Source organism: Dermacentor silvarum, chromosome 4 (genome assembly GCF_013339745.2).
Source record: "Dermacentor silvarum isolate Dsil-2018 chromosome 4, BIME_Dsil_1.4, whole genome shotgun sequence".
NCBI lineage: Eukaryota > Metazoa > Arthropoda > Arachnida > Ixodida > Ixodidae > Dermacentor > Dermacentor silvarum.
This window is the reverse complement of record NC_051157.2, coordinates 139,868,636-139,881,026: the sequence shown is the minus strand read 5'-3', so window position 1 is coordinate 139,881,026 and position 12,391 is coordinate 139,868,636. Positions and strand designations below refer to the sequence as shown.

The 12,391-nt window shown below is 49.6% G+C and overlaps 1 protein-coding gene across 1 annotated transcript in view; it reads right to left on the bottom strand.

Annotated features, from left to right (window-relative positions):
• The window catches only part of LOC119450677 (protein ELYS-like), a 128,883-nt gene that overhangs the window by 65,325 nt on the left and 51,167 nt on the right, over window positions 1–12,391 (bottom strand). The window contains 3 exon segments of the mRNA XM_049666127.1: window positions 7,328–7,459; window positions 10,610–10,652; window positions 10,654–10,700. Coding sequence (XP_049522084.1) covers window positions 7,328–7,459; window positions 10,610–10,652; window positions 10,654–10,700 — 222 coding nt within the window.

The following is a 12,391-nucleotide window of genomic DNA, read 5'->3' as shown; positions in this document are numbered from 1 at the left end:
TCCTCCCGAGGAGCCACACCAAAAACGCGCATTTCAGAGCTGCCCGCTGAGCAACAAGAAGCTACTTATGCAGCTATTTCGGCACAGTATGGCGCTCCAGCTTTTCGTAGCGGTCAAGACCTGTCTCAAGCTGTCTGCTACCAATGTCATGCCTTGGGTCATCTGGCATCCAAGTGCCTTACACGCACCAGCCGCTTATCATCACCAGCGCGTCCAACCATGCCCAAGACACAGCAGCCCCAGCACTGCACAGTGCACCCGTTCCGCTTGACGGCTCACAACAGCAATGCCCCTTCTTCAACGCAACTCTCAGTGGAGTCGGTGAGCGTGAAGCGTTTCGTGACTCTGGGTCCAAGGTGACATTAATCTCTAAAGCTCGTGTGCCTGCAAGCATGATCATCCCATGGACCGAGCCTCCACTCGTGGTGGTAGGAGGAAGCACAGTGCTACCTGTTGGTGCTGCATTTTTGAAGATATCCATCGGCCCAGCCACAGGAGTTGTTGAAGCTGCTGTTTTGGAAGATAATGTACTCCCCCTCATTCTTGGTGAGGATTGGTTCTCGGCAGCGCAGGCACGTCTCATCTTTGAGCCTCCGAAGCCAGCGCAGTTGCAGCATACAGCCACGAATATAACCATTACCGCAAACCAAAAGCTAGTCCCAAGAATGGCAAATGCTGTGATCCCAACAAGGGCCGTCCTTCTTCCTGAAACCAGGCCCAGTTCCAAAGACTGCCTACAACGTGATCCGTTGCCGTTGCCAGAGCAGCCACCATGGCAAGCGTTAGCAGCCCAAACGTTGCCCTCAAGTAGCGCTCCTCTAGTGTCAAACTTCCTCGCTTCCGACACGGCGCTCGTGCACATTCATCCTGACATTCCACCGGCTCGCGTTGGCAGCCAGCTCACCCTCACGCAGCGGTCAGTTATAAAAGGTATATTGGCCGAGCACAATGCCGTTTTTGCTTGCCATGATGATGATCTTGGCCACTTCACTGGTATGCAGCACCGCATTGACCTGCTACCTGATGCTTTACCGTACAGTCGGAGCCCATACCGGTACGCTACAGAGGACAGGCAGTTCCTGGAAACTCGGGTGAAGAAGTTGCTCCACCAAGGTATAATACTCCCGGCTTCTGGCCCGTGGGCCTTTCCGGTTGTGGTGGTGACCCGTGGAGAAAAAAAGCGCTTGTGTGTGAACTATAAACCTTTGAATGAACGCACCATCACAGTAGTGCACCCGTTGCCCTTGGTAGATGACATCATTCAGGACATATCAGGTTGCGCATACTTTGCTACCCTGGACCTGAAATGTGCCTACTGGCAAGTGAGTTTACGCCCACAAGACTACGAGAAGACAGCATTCATTACTCATCACGGCACATACATGTGGACGCGCATGCCATTTGGACTGAAAAACGCTCCTTCCACTTTCCAGAGAATTATGCAAATAGTGTTCCAAGATCTGCAGCCTAGGCCTGAGAGATGTGGAGTCCGTGCCTATCTTGATGATGTCCTCGTTTATGCTGAGTCATTTTACACGTTTGCAAGCATCCTGCGGGAGGTGTTGCAATTGCTGCAGGTCAATGGACTGAAGGCTTCATTGGAAAAGTGCTCTTTTGGCCAACCCTCAGTTAGGTTTCTGGGCTTTATTATTTCCAGTCAAGGCCAGCTCCCAGATTCTGATAAAGCTACAGCCATGTGTCGCATCCCAGTTCCGCGAAACCAGAAACAAGTGCTGTCCTGGGTGCAAACAGCAAGCTTCTATCGTCGTTTTATTAAGGGCTTTGCGAAAGTGGTCGCCCCTTTGCAGGCTCTTATCAAGGTGCCCACATTTGTTTGCACTGAATGTGAGCAGGCCTTTCAGACTATCCGGGCCGCCCTCACCCAGCCTCCCCTTTTGGCGCACTTCGACCCCATGGCAGCCACAACGCTAACCACAGACGCTTCGCAGGAAGCCATTGGAGCAGTGTTATCACAAATCCAAGACACCAGAGAATGTGTCATTGCCTACACCAGCCGTGGACTTACGTTGGAGGAACGCAAACTGCACAGCAATGTATGGGAGTGTATCGCCGTTCACTGGGCAATAACCGTGAAGTTCGGCCAATACCTCCTAGGCAGAAAATTCTCTCTGATCACAGACAACTGGACTGTTGCCTGCTTAACATCCAACGTGCGGCCAGCTCGTCAGTTCACTTCTATGCTCATGGGCTTAGTAGAGTTCGACTTCACCGTGCGACATCAGCCAGGACGCCAAAATGTTGTAGCCGACCACTTGTCTCGTTTGGCAGGTGCTGTCACACAGTCTTCGCAGTCGCTGGCTACGATGCAGCAAGAAGATCCCGAGTGCGCTGCGATTCCTTCACGCCTAGCCAATGAAGAGGACCCAGCTGAGTCCACCAAGCTAGATGACATCTTATACCGCCGACTGTCATCGGGAACGTATGCAGTCGTAGCTTCGTCCAAACTGCGCCCTGCCATTCTACAAGCATTACACGATGGTGCAGGGCACTTTGACACAAAGCGTACGTTGCTCAAGGTCCAGGATCGTTATTGGTGGCCTGACATGGACCGATCAGTGGAGAGATATGTGTCATCCTGCCAGTGCTGCCAACAGTTCAATCGCCCTACCTCACGCAGTGTAGGTCTTCTTGGCAGAATGCCTACCACGGACATTCCATTTTCCAGCATAGCAATTGACCATGTAACCATGTCACCCATCAACTCAAAGCTGATTTTGCCACCCGCTATATCGTGCCCGCAGCAGTTTCGTCCACGTCTACGGGCGACATTATCAAGCATTTGCACAATGTGTTCTACACTTACGGCACGCCAGACCACTGCCTCTCGGACCATGGCTCAGCCTTCGATTAGAATGAGTTCAAGCGCTTCATGAGTCTTCATTCCATGGAGCTCCATTTCACAACTGCCTATCGACCTGAGGGCAATGGCTTAGTTGAGAGAAGGAATGGAACTCTCCTGGCAGCTTTCCGAAAGATCTGTGCAATGGAACCACTGTCATGGCCTACCAAACTTCAAGAGGCAGCATTTGCAGTAAACACGTCCAGGAATGCCAGCACGAACTTTACGCCATTTCAGCTTCTCTATGGCTACGTACCGAAGATTCCACTCCAACAACATCGTCTGTTCAAGCACTCCGCTCTTGCCGAGCGCATCCTCGACACAACAGTGCTGCGCTCCGAAGCAGCTGCCAATTCGGAAGCAGCCCAAGGTGCACGCAAAGAGCGCTACGACTGCAGCCACCGTTCTCACACCTTTACCGTCGGTGATATAGTCTGGGTGAGACGACAAGCTCCGGTTGCCAATGAGAAAATGGCACCTCGCTTCAATGGTGTTTACCGCCTCATCGAGCAGCTTACACCATCCACATTTAGGGCTTTACGTGTGTCATGCTTGACATCTCGTTTGGTTAATCAACCACGAACGGTGCACGTGTCCCAGCTTAAGCCTTGTGTACCACCAGTTTCTCCAGTGATCGAGCAACAGCCCGTCGTCAATGCAGAGACCACGCCTGCCTCAGCAGCAATGTTGTCGCCTCTACAGAGCAGCAACAGCCTCAACGGCCCCAACACACTCGATGTCTACCGAGCCACCTCGACGACTTTGTGCTCGAGTGAAGTTGCAGCGTTTCCGCGCATGTGTGTGGGTGTGGTCTCGTGCGTGTGACAGTGTGCAGAAGCAATTGACCACGAGACGTGGTCAGTCAGACTAGGGTGGGATGTGAGCGCCCGTATGTGCCGCCTATCTCATCACTAGCGCCACCTACAGCGCTGTTACGCCGACTCAACACCAAGCCCAAGCGAGGGAGGGCTCTCTCTCGTTCGCTACGACCGCCGCAACGGACGGTCACAGTTTTTAGCGCTCCACTATGCTCTCTAAGAAATAGTTCATTACCCTGTTATTCTCGCTTCAGCCTTCACGCCTCAGCCATCACACCCAGCCCTCACAAATCTCATTGACTTCCATGTATAGTCGAATCTTGATAATTCGAACTCGAAGGGGTGCAAGAATTGGTTCGAATTAAAAGAAGGACTGATTTTTCAAATATTCGTTCGCCATAGCACGACGTACGAACGGCGTGATTCGTGAAATATCGTGGCGCGCAAGCACATATCGAGCGAGGGCCACGAAACTGCCCGCGCTCGCTTCGCGATAACGGCAGAAAACGAAACTTCAGGGAGCGGGTGGCGCAGGCACGGCGAGAAAGAGATTGTGGTTGTGAAGATGAAGAGGCGACACGGCGACGGGCGTGTGCGGGGACCGTCGCAGGTGAGGGAGGAGGGCGGCAGCGAAGCGGATTTGGCCTCGGCAACTCTGTCGCTTCGGTGGCTCCCCTCGCCCTTCCTCTCAACACTCCAAGAGCCCCCTCACCTTCGACTGTCTGCGTGTGCGTCTGCCGCTCCTGCCGGCCCGGCGCCGCTTAGCCCGCTCCCTGAAGTTTCGTTTTCTGCCGTTGAAGCGAGCGTTGGCCGAACTGGGCCTCCGCCGTTGCTTCCGTCTGCGCTGCAGCCGCAGCGTTGGCTGAGACGTCGGCACGTACACGCGTGTGTCCCAGAGCCATGCAGGAACGGTTCCCTTGGCGTGACGCAGCGGTCCTTTTTTTTTCTCTACGAGACCCCCGTTGAGGGGTCTCGCCTAAGCTTTTGCTCTATGGCGGTGTCGGAGCACGTGATTTGGTGCGCTGCTGAGAGCATTGTCGGTGCGCGGTATGTTCGAATTAACCATCACAAATGCTTTCGCGTTCAAATAACCGGGCGTTCCCCGTGATACTTCGCCAATTATTCTATAATGTATCAGCATGTTACGTTGAATTTGAATGTGGCAGTCACGTAAATTTAGCGGTGCAGCCAGCTTGTACATTGCAACAAGCGACAGATGCGTTGCAACAAGCGACCGGCACGTTGCAGATACGACGCACCCGCGCAGGTGCCGTATCCTGAAAGCGATCTGCGACGTGCGCATAGTGCGCACCCGCGCGGACCTTATCGGCAAAATTATCTGCGATGTTGACAAAGTGAGCCTAGTGCCAGTAGCTTCGTATGCGCTGTGCCTTCGACGTTTAGTTCGCATTGAAGCGAGAGACAGCGCAAAGGTCCATTCGCTCGTTGCTGCGTTTCCGTTGCTTCACCTTTCAGGCGAAACATGCGGCTTTTGTTTTCTCTCTCTCTTTTTCTTTTCGCGGTCCCTTGAAAAACGTATCAACCGGACGTTTTCTTCTTGTCCAAATCGTTATCGATCGCCTTCTGAAAGGCATATAAGTGCGCGCACGTGATCACGGGAATGTTTTTGCATGCCACTGAACGCCTGAGCACGTCGAGTGCAGGGAGCGTTTCGACCGTCGGGGCTGCACCTCGGTCGTCGTTGCAGCAGCGGTCCTCATTTACTTTCTCGCTAAGCATCGGCTAGGCTGTGATGTGGTCCGGTCTGCTCGACGTGGGGACCAATGAGAGATTGCGCAGCCGCATGACGTAACCGCCGACCGAAAGTCACCACCGACGCCGCCATTTTGGCTGTTTTCATATCCTCGAACCCACCATACTCGCATCGCAGGTGTGGCAAGCAGCACCGCCGCACCGCGCCGCGGCTGCCGTAACCTCGAAACCGCACGTGTCAATCCGTTGCCAGCCGTAGCTTAGCCAAGCCAAACCTCACTGTGTTCGTTCGCGTGTTGTTTTGTCAGCTCTGCGGTCGTGTCTGCGGTTGATCGTTTGCTGCTGCGCGCTATCTTCAGTGATCACGTTTCCCGACCTTCAGCATCCACCGAGTTCCTAGCTGTTTCGTGCTGCGCTTTTCGTCGAGCGGATTCGCCGTTTACAGCGATGGCACCGACTGCTCCTTCGTCTTCGTCCGCGCCTTCGAACGAACTGCCCTCCGTGGACGAACTGCCATCCGCGGACATTGCCTTCGACGATCTGCGCGCTGCCGGCGTGTCGATTCCAGCCGGGATAACCTTTGAGGGCTTCGCCGATGCTGACAAAGACCTCGAGCTATGTGCGGAGTTGACCGATGACGAAATCATTCGTCAAGTTACGGAGGATTCCGACGACTCCGACACCGAGAACGAAGAGCCAGCTCCTACACAGCCAACGAGCTCGGAGTTGACGCGAGCACTGATGACACTGTCATCGGTGTACAGCGGCAACATGACGTTGACTGAAATTGAGGCAGACATGATCGCGGGCAAGCGGACCGTGCAAAATAAAATAAGCGACTTCTTTGCGCCCAAGTGCTGACCTATGAGGTAGCGCCGGCCACGTCGTATATATATATATATATTTTTTTTAACGGCTCTTTTCAGAGCCACCTAAACGATGCATTGGCTGAATAGCAATGAGAATCTTGTACTCCGGCCGTGACCCTCTCCGTCAGCGAAAAATACCTACCAAAAAGGTGCGTTTTCACGTGCATTCGTTTTTCCGGACTGCCCGATTTCCCGGACGTTTTCGCGGTCCCTTGAGGGTCCGGGAAATCGGACGTCGACTGTAGTCGGTTGCTTGGCAACCAGATCCCGCTGTGCCGGCTTGTCTGTGCCGGTGGCCCCGCTGGCACGGCCGCCGCCGCTGTTGCTCACGCGTTCGTATGATCCGTAGCCACGCAGCAACACGTTCGGAACAGCCGATTTTTTTGTATGGTGAGCAATGTATTTCGGCCGGGCAATGTTACGAATTCGTATCACACCGAAATTCGTACCAGCTGGGTTCGTATCACCGGGGTTTTACTGTACTTTGTTGCCCAGAACTTCCAACAGTGATTGGTGCAACACAAAGACAACTCGCACAGCAGTTACATGCCTGTTTTGCAGGTTTTCATGCACATGTTCACCCAGTGAAATTTTTACACTCGCTGACATTTTCTCATGACTGCTGATTTATGCCCTGGCACAAAATGGGCATGCACTGGTTGTATGTCTGCTCTGCCAAGTTTCCAGTCAAGATCAAAAGATTAATAAACGTGTGGGCTTTTTTATTCTGATGCCAGGTACTTCTGCACCCAAGCCACCTGTATGAACACTTTGTTTCCTGATCAGGCTCAGTTGAAAATTACCTGGCAGTCAGAAATGGCAGCTCTTGTAGCACAGCTATGCAGAGTTTTTTTTTTTCAAACAGCAATGACTTGGGAGAGCTAGCGATGTTCAGATGTTTCAGAGACACATGGGCTTGGTGTCTCTTTTAGGAGACAATCGCTTGCCCGCTTTTCTTTCTCTTTGTGATGGTTGTATACGTTTACGAGATTAATAATGACTTGGCACCTTAGGTGAATCGAGCAAGTGTAGAAGGCACATCAAGAGCCACCCCGAGCGACGCTCACCCCGGTTGTCAACCTGCATGTTTGATGCGTGCTCCAGCAGCCTGTTCAAGATGCGCAGCTCCTCGAGGTGTGTTGACATTCGCCGGCCAATCATCGTGGCATCCTGACCCGAACAGTCGAACAGCGGCATGTCTGCAATGCAAGAGAGAAGCAATAAAATTAAATCTTGCGGTCTAACACTGAAAAGTGGCAGCTTAGTATTACATTGCACCATTTACAGAACTGTTGAGTTGGCTTTCCTGCGTTGGTGGATGCCCAAAATGTGGTAGAAACGTTCACCACTAATATAACTTAAGCATGAAACATGTGTTGCTCTCTGGATACATAATAATCACAAATGCTGCAAAGGCACACGACATGAATAAGAACACACTACACGGAAACATCCTCAACACTTCAGCCGTTTGTTTACCACCATGTTTCGGGCATGAGGCAACACAGGAATACCGCTCGGCCATTTAGAAGAAGGGTCTATTCGATACCTATGAATATACTTATTAAGCTAAATAGACATACTAAGAATGCAAGCAACGGAACTTGTTCCACAAACAAACCAAAAGCAACACTTATTAACAGAGATGGGAGAGCTGGAACAGCTTTTAGGGCAATTTTCGGAGCAGAAAAATCTTTGTAGCAGAATATTTTGAATTTGGTGCAGGTTAACAGAGCAAAAAGAACATTCCCAGAGCTGCAAATTTCAAATTTGGAGCAAAATATTTGTTACAGAACACAAATAAATCTGGTGCACATCAATGAAGTAAGTGATCGCAATTTTTACACTAGTCCTTCTGTTAAAGAATTAATTCCCGATTTATTTTATTTAACTGCCTTACATTTGTCACCAATCTGACTTTAAAAGAGGGTGCAAATAACTGATGCGTTCCAATTTCCAATTTCCCAATAATTCCAACAACCCATAATTTGAACTAACTGATAACTCAAAGTGCATTTTGTGCCTCATCGCGGCCGGCAGACATTTAAATGAAATAAAACTCGGTATTTGAACACATGAAAGTGCAAGACTTAATTCACGTGAAATTCCTGTAACCGCCTACCGCTTGTCACAGAAATATGATGCCCAAAACAAAGTTAAATTCCGATCGAACGCAGTTGTCTTTTCTTTTTTTTCCTGTGCCATGCTTGGGATACTCTTGTGTAGGTTCGGCATACGCTACAAGGAATCCTGCGAATATCATCGCAGGAATATCATCGTCCATTATTGGATGTGAATGCACAGGAACGCAAGGCTGTAATGGCGCAAGACTAGATAGACTGTGGCGACTTCAGATATCCCGAGAATGAAGTCGACAAAAGCCAGGCTGGCACATTCCTCTAAAACTGGCCTGAACACGAACCTTTGGTAGTAGCGCTCATGTGTTTTGGAGCAGCTCAGACACTATTTGAGGCATTTCACAGTTTGACGCAGCTAGTGCAAAGTGCTAGGTCGCGGGTTCGATGCGTCCAGACACGGAGAGAACGACCACAAGTCCACAATGTCTGCAACGTGCTGAACATCAGCAGAGACCACGCTGAAAGCTGTTGACACTTTCTTTTTGGCCACCGGAGACTTGCAGTTACGGCTGCCAAAGTGATGTGCAGTTTCGTAATCTCTTCTTGAACTGTCGCCGGTCGATGATCAAAGGAAGGATCCTATGACGAAACTATGCTGCGCACGCCTTTGGAGCTGCTAACTGCGGAGTGCATCGTGTTACAGGCGATGACGAACTCGGCAGCTCGAAGAGCAAACAACATGATGGCACTTTGCGCCATTGCCAGGGGCAGCCACTCAGGAGACCAATGGGGCAACACGCTGCTGTCACGTGGCACGTGCCGCCTATCAGGAACACAGCAGTGCCGTGGAACTTTTGCTTCTTATGCATTTGTTTCAGCTCAGAAGAGGCTGATGAAGCAGGAAACTTGAAGTTGGGGAAATGCACTTTTCACAAAGAACATTTAAGATGTCAGCGCTCTGCTACACAGTCACCGAGAGATCGGGGCTTGAAAAATGCATTTGCTTTTTTTCAACTTTAAAGACATTTTCAGCTACCCTTGATGATCAAAACAGTAATTTGGAGTACTTCAAGATGGTTTTCGACGAAGAAAATTCGTAATTACGGAGAAAAAAAAAGTTGTAAAATCTAAAAACGACATTGAAAAAAAAAATGAAAAAAAAAAGATATTTCTTGACCATTTTTCGCGAGTTGAAAGCTACGTCCCCCATTAAACATTAATAACATTCTTTCAAAACAACGTCTTTAAATTCGCAGAAAGAGCTTTATTATTAGATTAAGAATGAAGGCCAAACTTCCATTTAATGAATTTCGACCCGAAACCCCAGCCCTAGTTTATCAGTGGAACATCACAGATTTCAAAGCGTTAACATTTAAGTTGTTTTGCCAAGTTCAGTCTTTAGCTCCTTTAGAATACAATGTAGTCCATCTTTGCCAACAAGAAATTACCCAGGGCCAAGCAAACAATGTGAATACTGATGACGTCAAAAGCAAGCTGGTGCAGGAACTTCAAAGCAGTGTTGGCTCTCATCTATCGTTCTTGCGCCTTTCTGGTTTATCAAGCTTCCTCTCATGGTAAGAGTGGCTATTTTCAAGCGACGCTTGTATTGCCTCTCAAGTGTCGGGGGACCGTTGAAGGTGTGTCCTCAAAAAACCCGTCTCGTGCAAGTGAACAAAAATGGCAGGAAAGGCTAAGAATAGACCGCTGGTGAAACACGTGAGGCGCGCGCCCGTAACACGTAACGTAAGCACCCAACGAGGAGCGGGGGTGTGCCGGGCGAAGGGCAAGAGAAGGAAAGGGCCTTGCGCATGTTGCGTGGGGTCTCCTTTTCCGTGCATCCTCGGCAAACGAATAGGAACGGTGTGTAATGCTCGGTCGGCGGCATAACAGGCAGCTTTCGCAAGAAACGCCGTCAACGTCGCCAGGAGCAGGCTTGCACTTGCCGTGCGGCTCCTGCGTTCAAGGCAGCCCAAAGCCCAGGCTCGGTTACAGCGGCAGCCAGCGGATCTCACGTTAAAAGCCCATCTTACCGAAGTCCTGCGTCAACGAAGAGCAGCGAACCCCGAGGCCAGGGAACGCGACACCCAATTTTGAGGGTACGACAAGTTTCACGTGCCCCCCTTGTTCCCGATAGGGGAAGGGCCGACGAATTGTTTGGTAATGTGGTATCAAAATTCACTAATAAAACTTAGCTTAGTTTCCCTTTAGTGTTCCTCTAAGCAACTTCATCACTCAGGCAAGTTGCACAAATGAAATACTTGCAGCACTCACACAAGATGTCCAAGGCACGCTTGACCTCTTTGACCTTGGCCCAGGACCCAGTCCAACATGAAGGGCAACAATGGTTCTCCAGAGAGGTGCCCTGCGAATCGAGGAATAAAACCGAGTGGTCAGAAAACGCGTTTTCACTGGCCACGATTTCATTCTGTTCTATATGTCACAAGATTTGGGTAACCATGATTGGTTGAACATGCACAGAGGCAATGCAATACTTTATTCTTCACGGTGCTGGACTAGTTGATCGTTATAAGCTATACTGTAGAAACGACACCACATTTCTCAGAGGAGCAGGGAACGCCTGAGCTGAGAAAATGTTGACATTCAAAGATGCATGCAGTAGCCCTACATAACAGGCAGGAAGCTATACACTTATACAAAACTTTAACTGGAATGAAAAGCCTGCAAGTGGTTAAAAATAGGGGCATGCAAATACCAAATAGCAGATTTCAAATTCAATATTGAATCGAAAGGAAAAAAATAAAAAAAATTAGAGTATGAAATTGAGCATCGAATATCAGAATATTTATTGCTTACAAATTTCAGGCAAGAAAACACAATGCTACACATGCTCGGGAGTCCCCAAGATTTGCATAACAAGGATATGCCTCTGATCCGACTGCCGTTCTGGCGCATCAGACAACATATCAAAACTTCATATTGTACTCCTACTTCACGACAGCAAATTTGGGGTGCGATCACTACGCGAGGAAAAGTAAAAACACTTTTTGACTGTAAAAGTGGGGGGTGCTTTCATTATACGAGTAAATATGGTACAGAAGGGCTTTACCATCTTTACGGCAGGTGGGTTATCATAAGGCCAATCTACGTAACAGACGAAAGTGCGGCCTGTGTATTACGTGACATGCTCCACACGTAGCCATTGTTGCTCCTGTGCGGTTCAACCACGGTCAGTGTTGACGGTAACGAGCAGATGCCTTTTCATTGTCAGGTTCGGGATGATTTGCTACCTGTTCAAAGATTCTGAAATTGGGATAGTCACTGCAAGTTTGTGTGACGCTTTCGACGAGTGTTATAGTCCTGCTGTACGCTTCAGAAATCGTTCAACTCGTACGTTGCTTGCTGTAACACACGAGTGGGTGCAGTGGCTGATGATTACTTTGCAGTTGAATGACAACATGATGTTATTGTAACAGACGAGCAACGACGTTTTCAATCCCAAGCGAAGGCAATAGCGATAAAGAGCTTGTAAACGGATGAAAAATTTTGACAGCAAAGAAGGTGTGGTTGCATTCGAAGATCTACAACTTACCTGGCATAGCTGCAGTGTTTACCATCACACCAACACAAAGCGAATATCGTTCATCATCGTTGTCATCAATGAACCTTCGAGAAAACAAAATGCTGCCTTGATTGTTGGCGGAGAGAAGTTGCAGAAAATGCCAGAAAGTGGCATTTACAAGGCTTGTAAAGTTATTTTTTTTTCCTTCGTTAGATAAGGAATAAACTGAAGTTTCCCAGTCAGTTGCAGTTGCCGACCAATTTTTCAGACATTCGATGCCACCATTAGCCCCCATATACAGTATAGACCACTTGTAACGTAACCGCGTATAGTGCAGGACCAGATATAGTGCAGTCTTTTCAGACTCCCGTTAATTTTCCCAAAGCACTCCATGTATACACGTATCGCTTATAGTGCAGTTGCGGGAAACGAAATACCGGTTACAGTGCGGCTGCCTGGGAGTACGGAAGTCAGCGGAGACGGCGACGCTCGCCTCAAACGGGCGCACCAAGGAGTGCTCGAGGAAGAAAGAG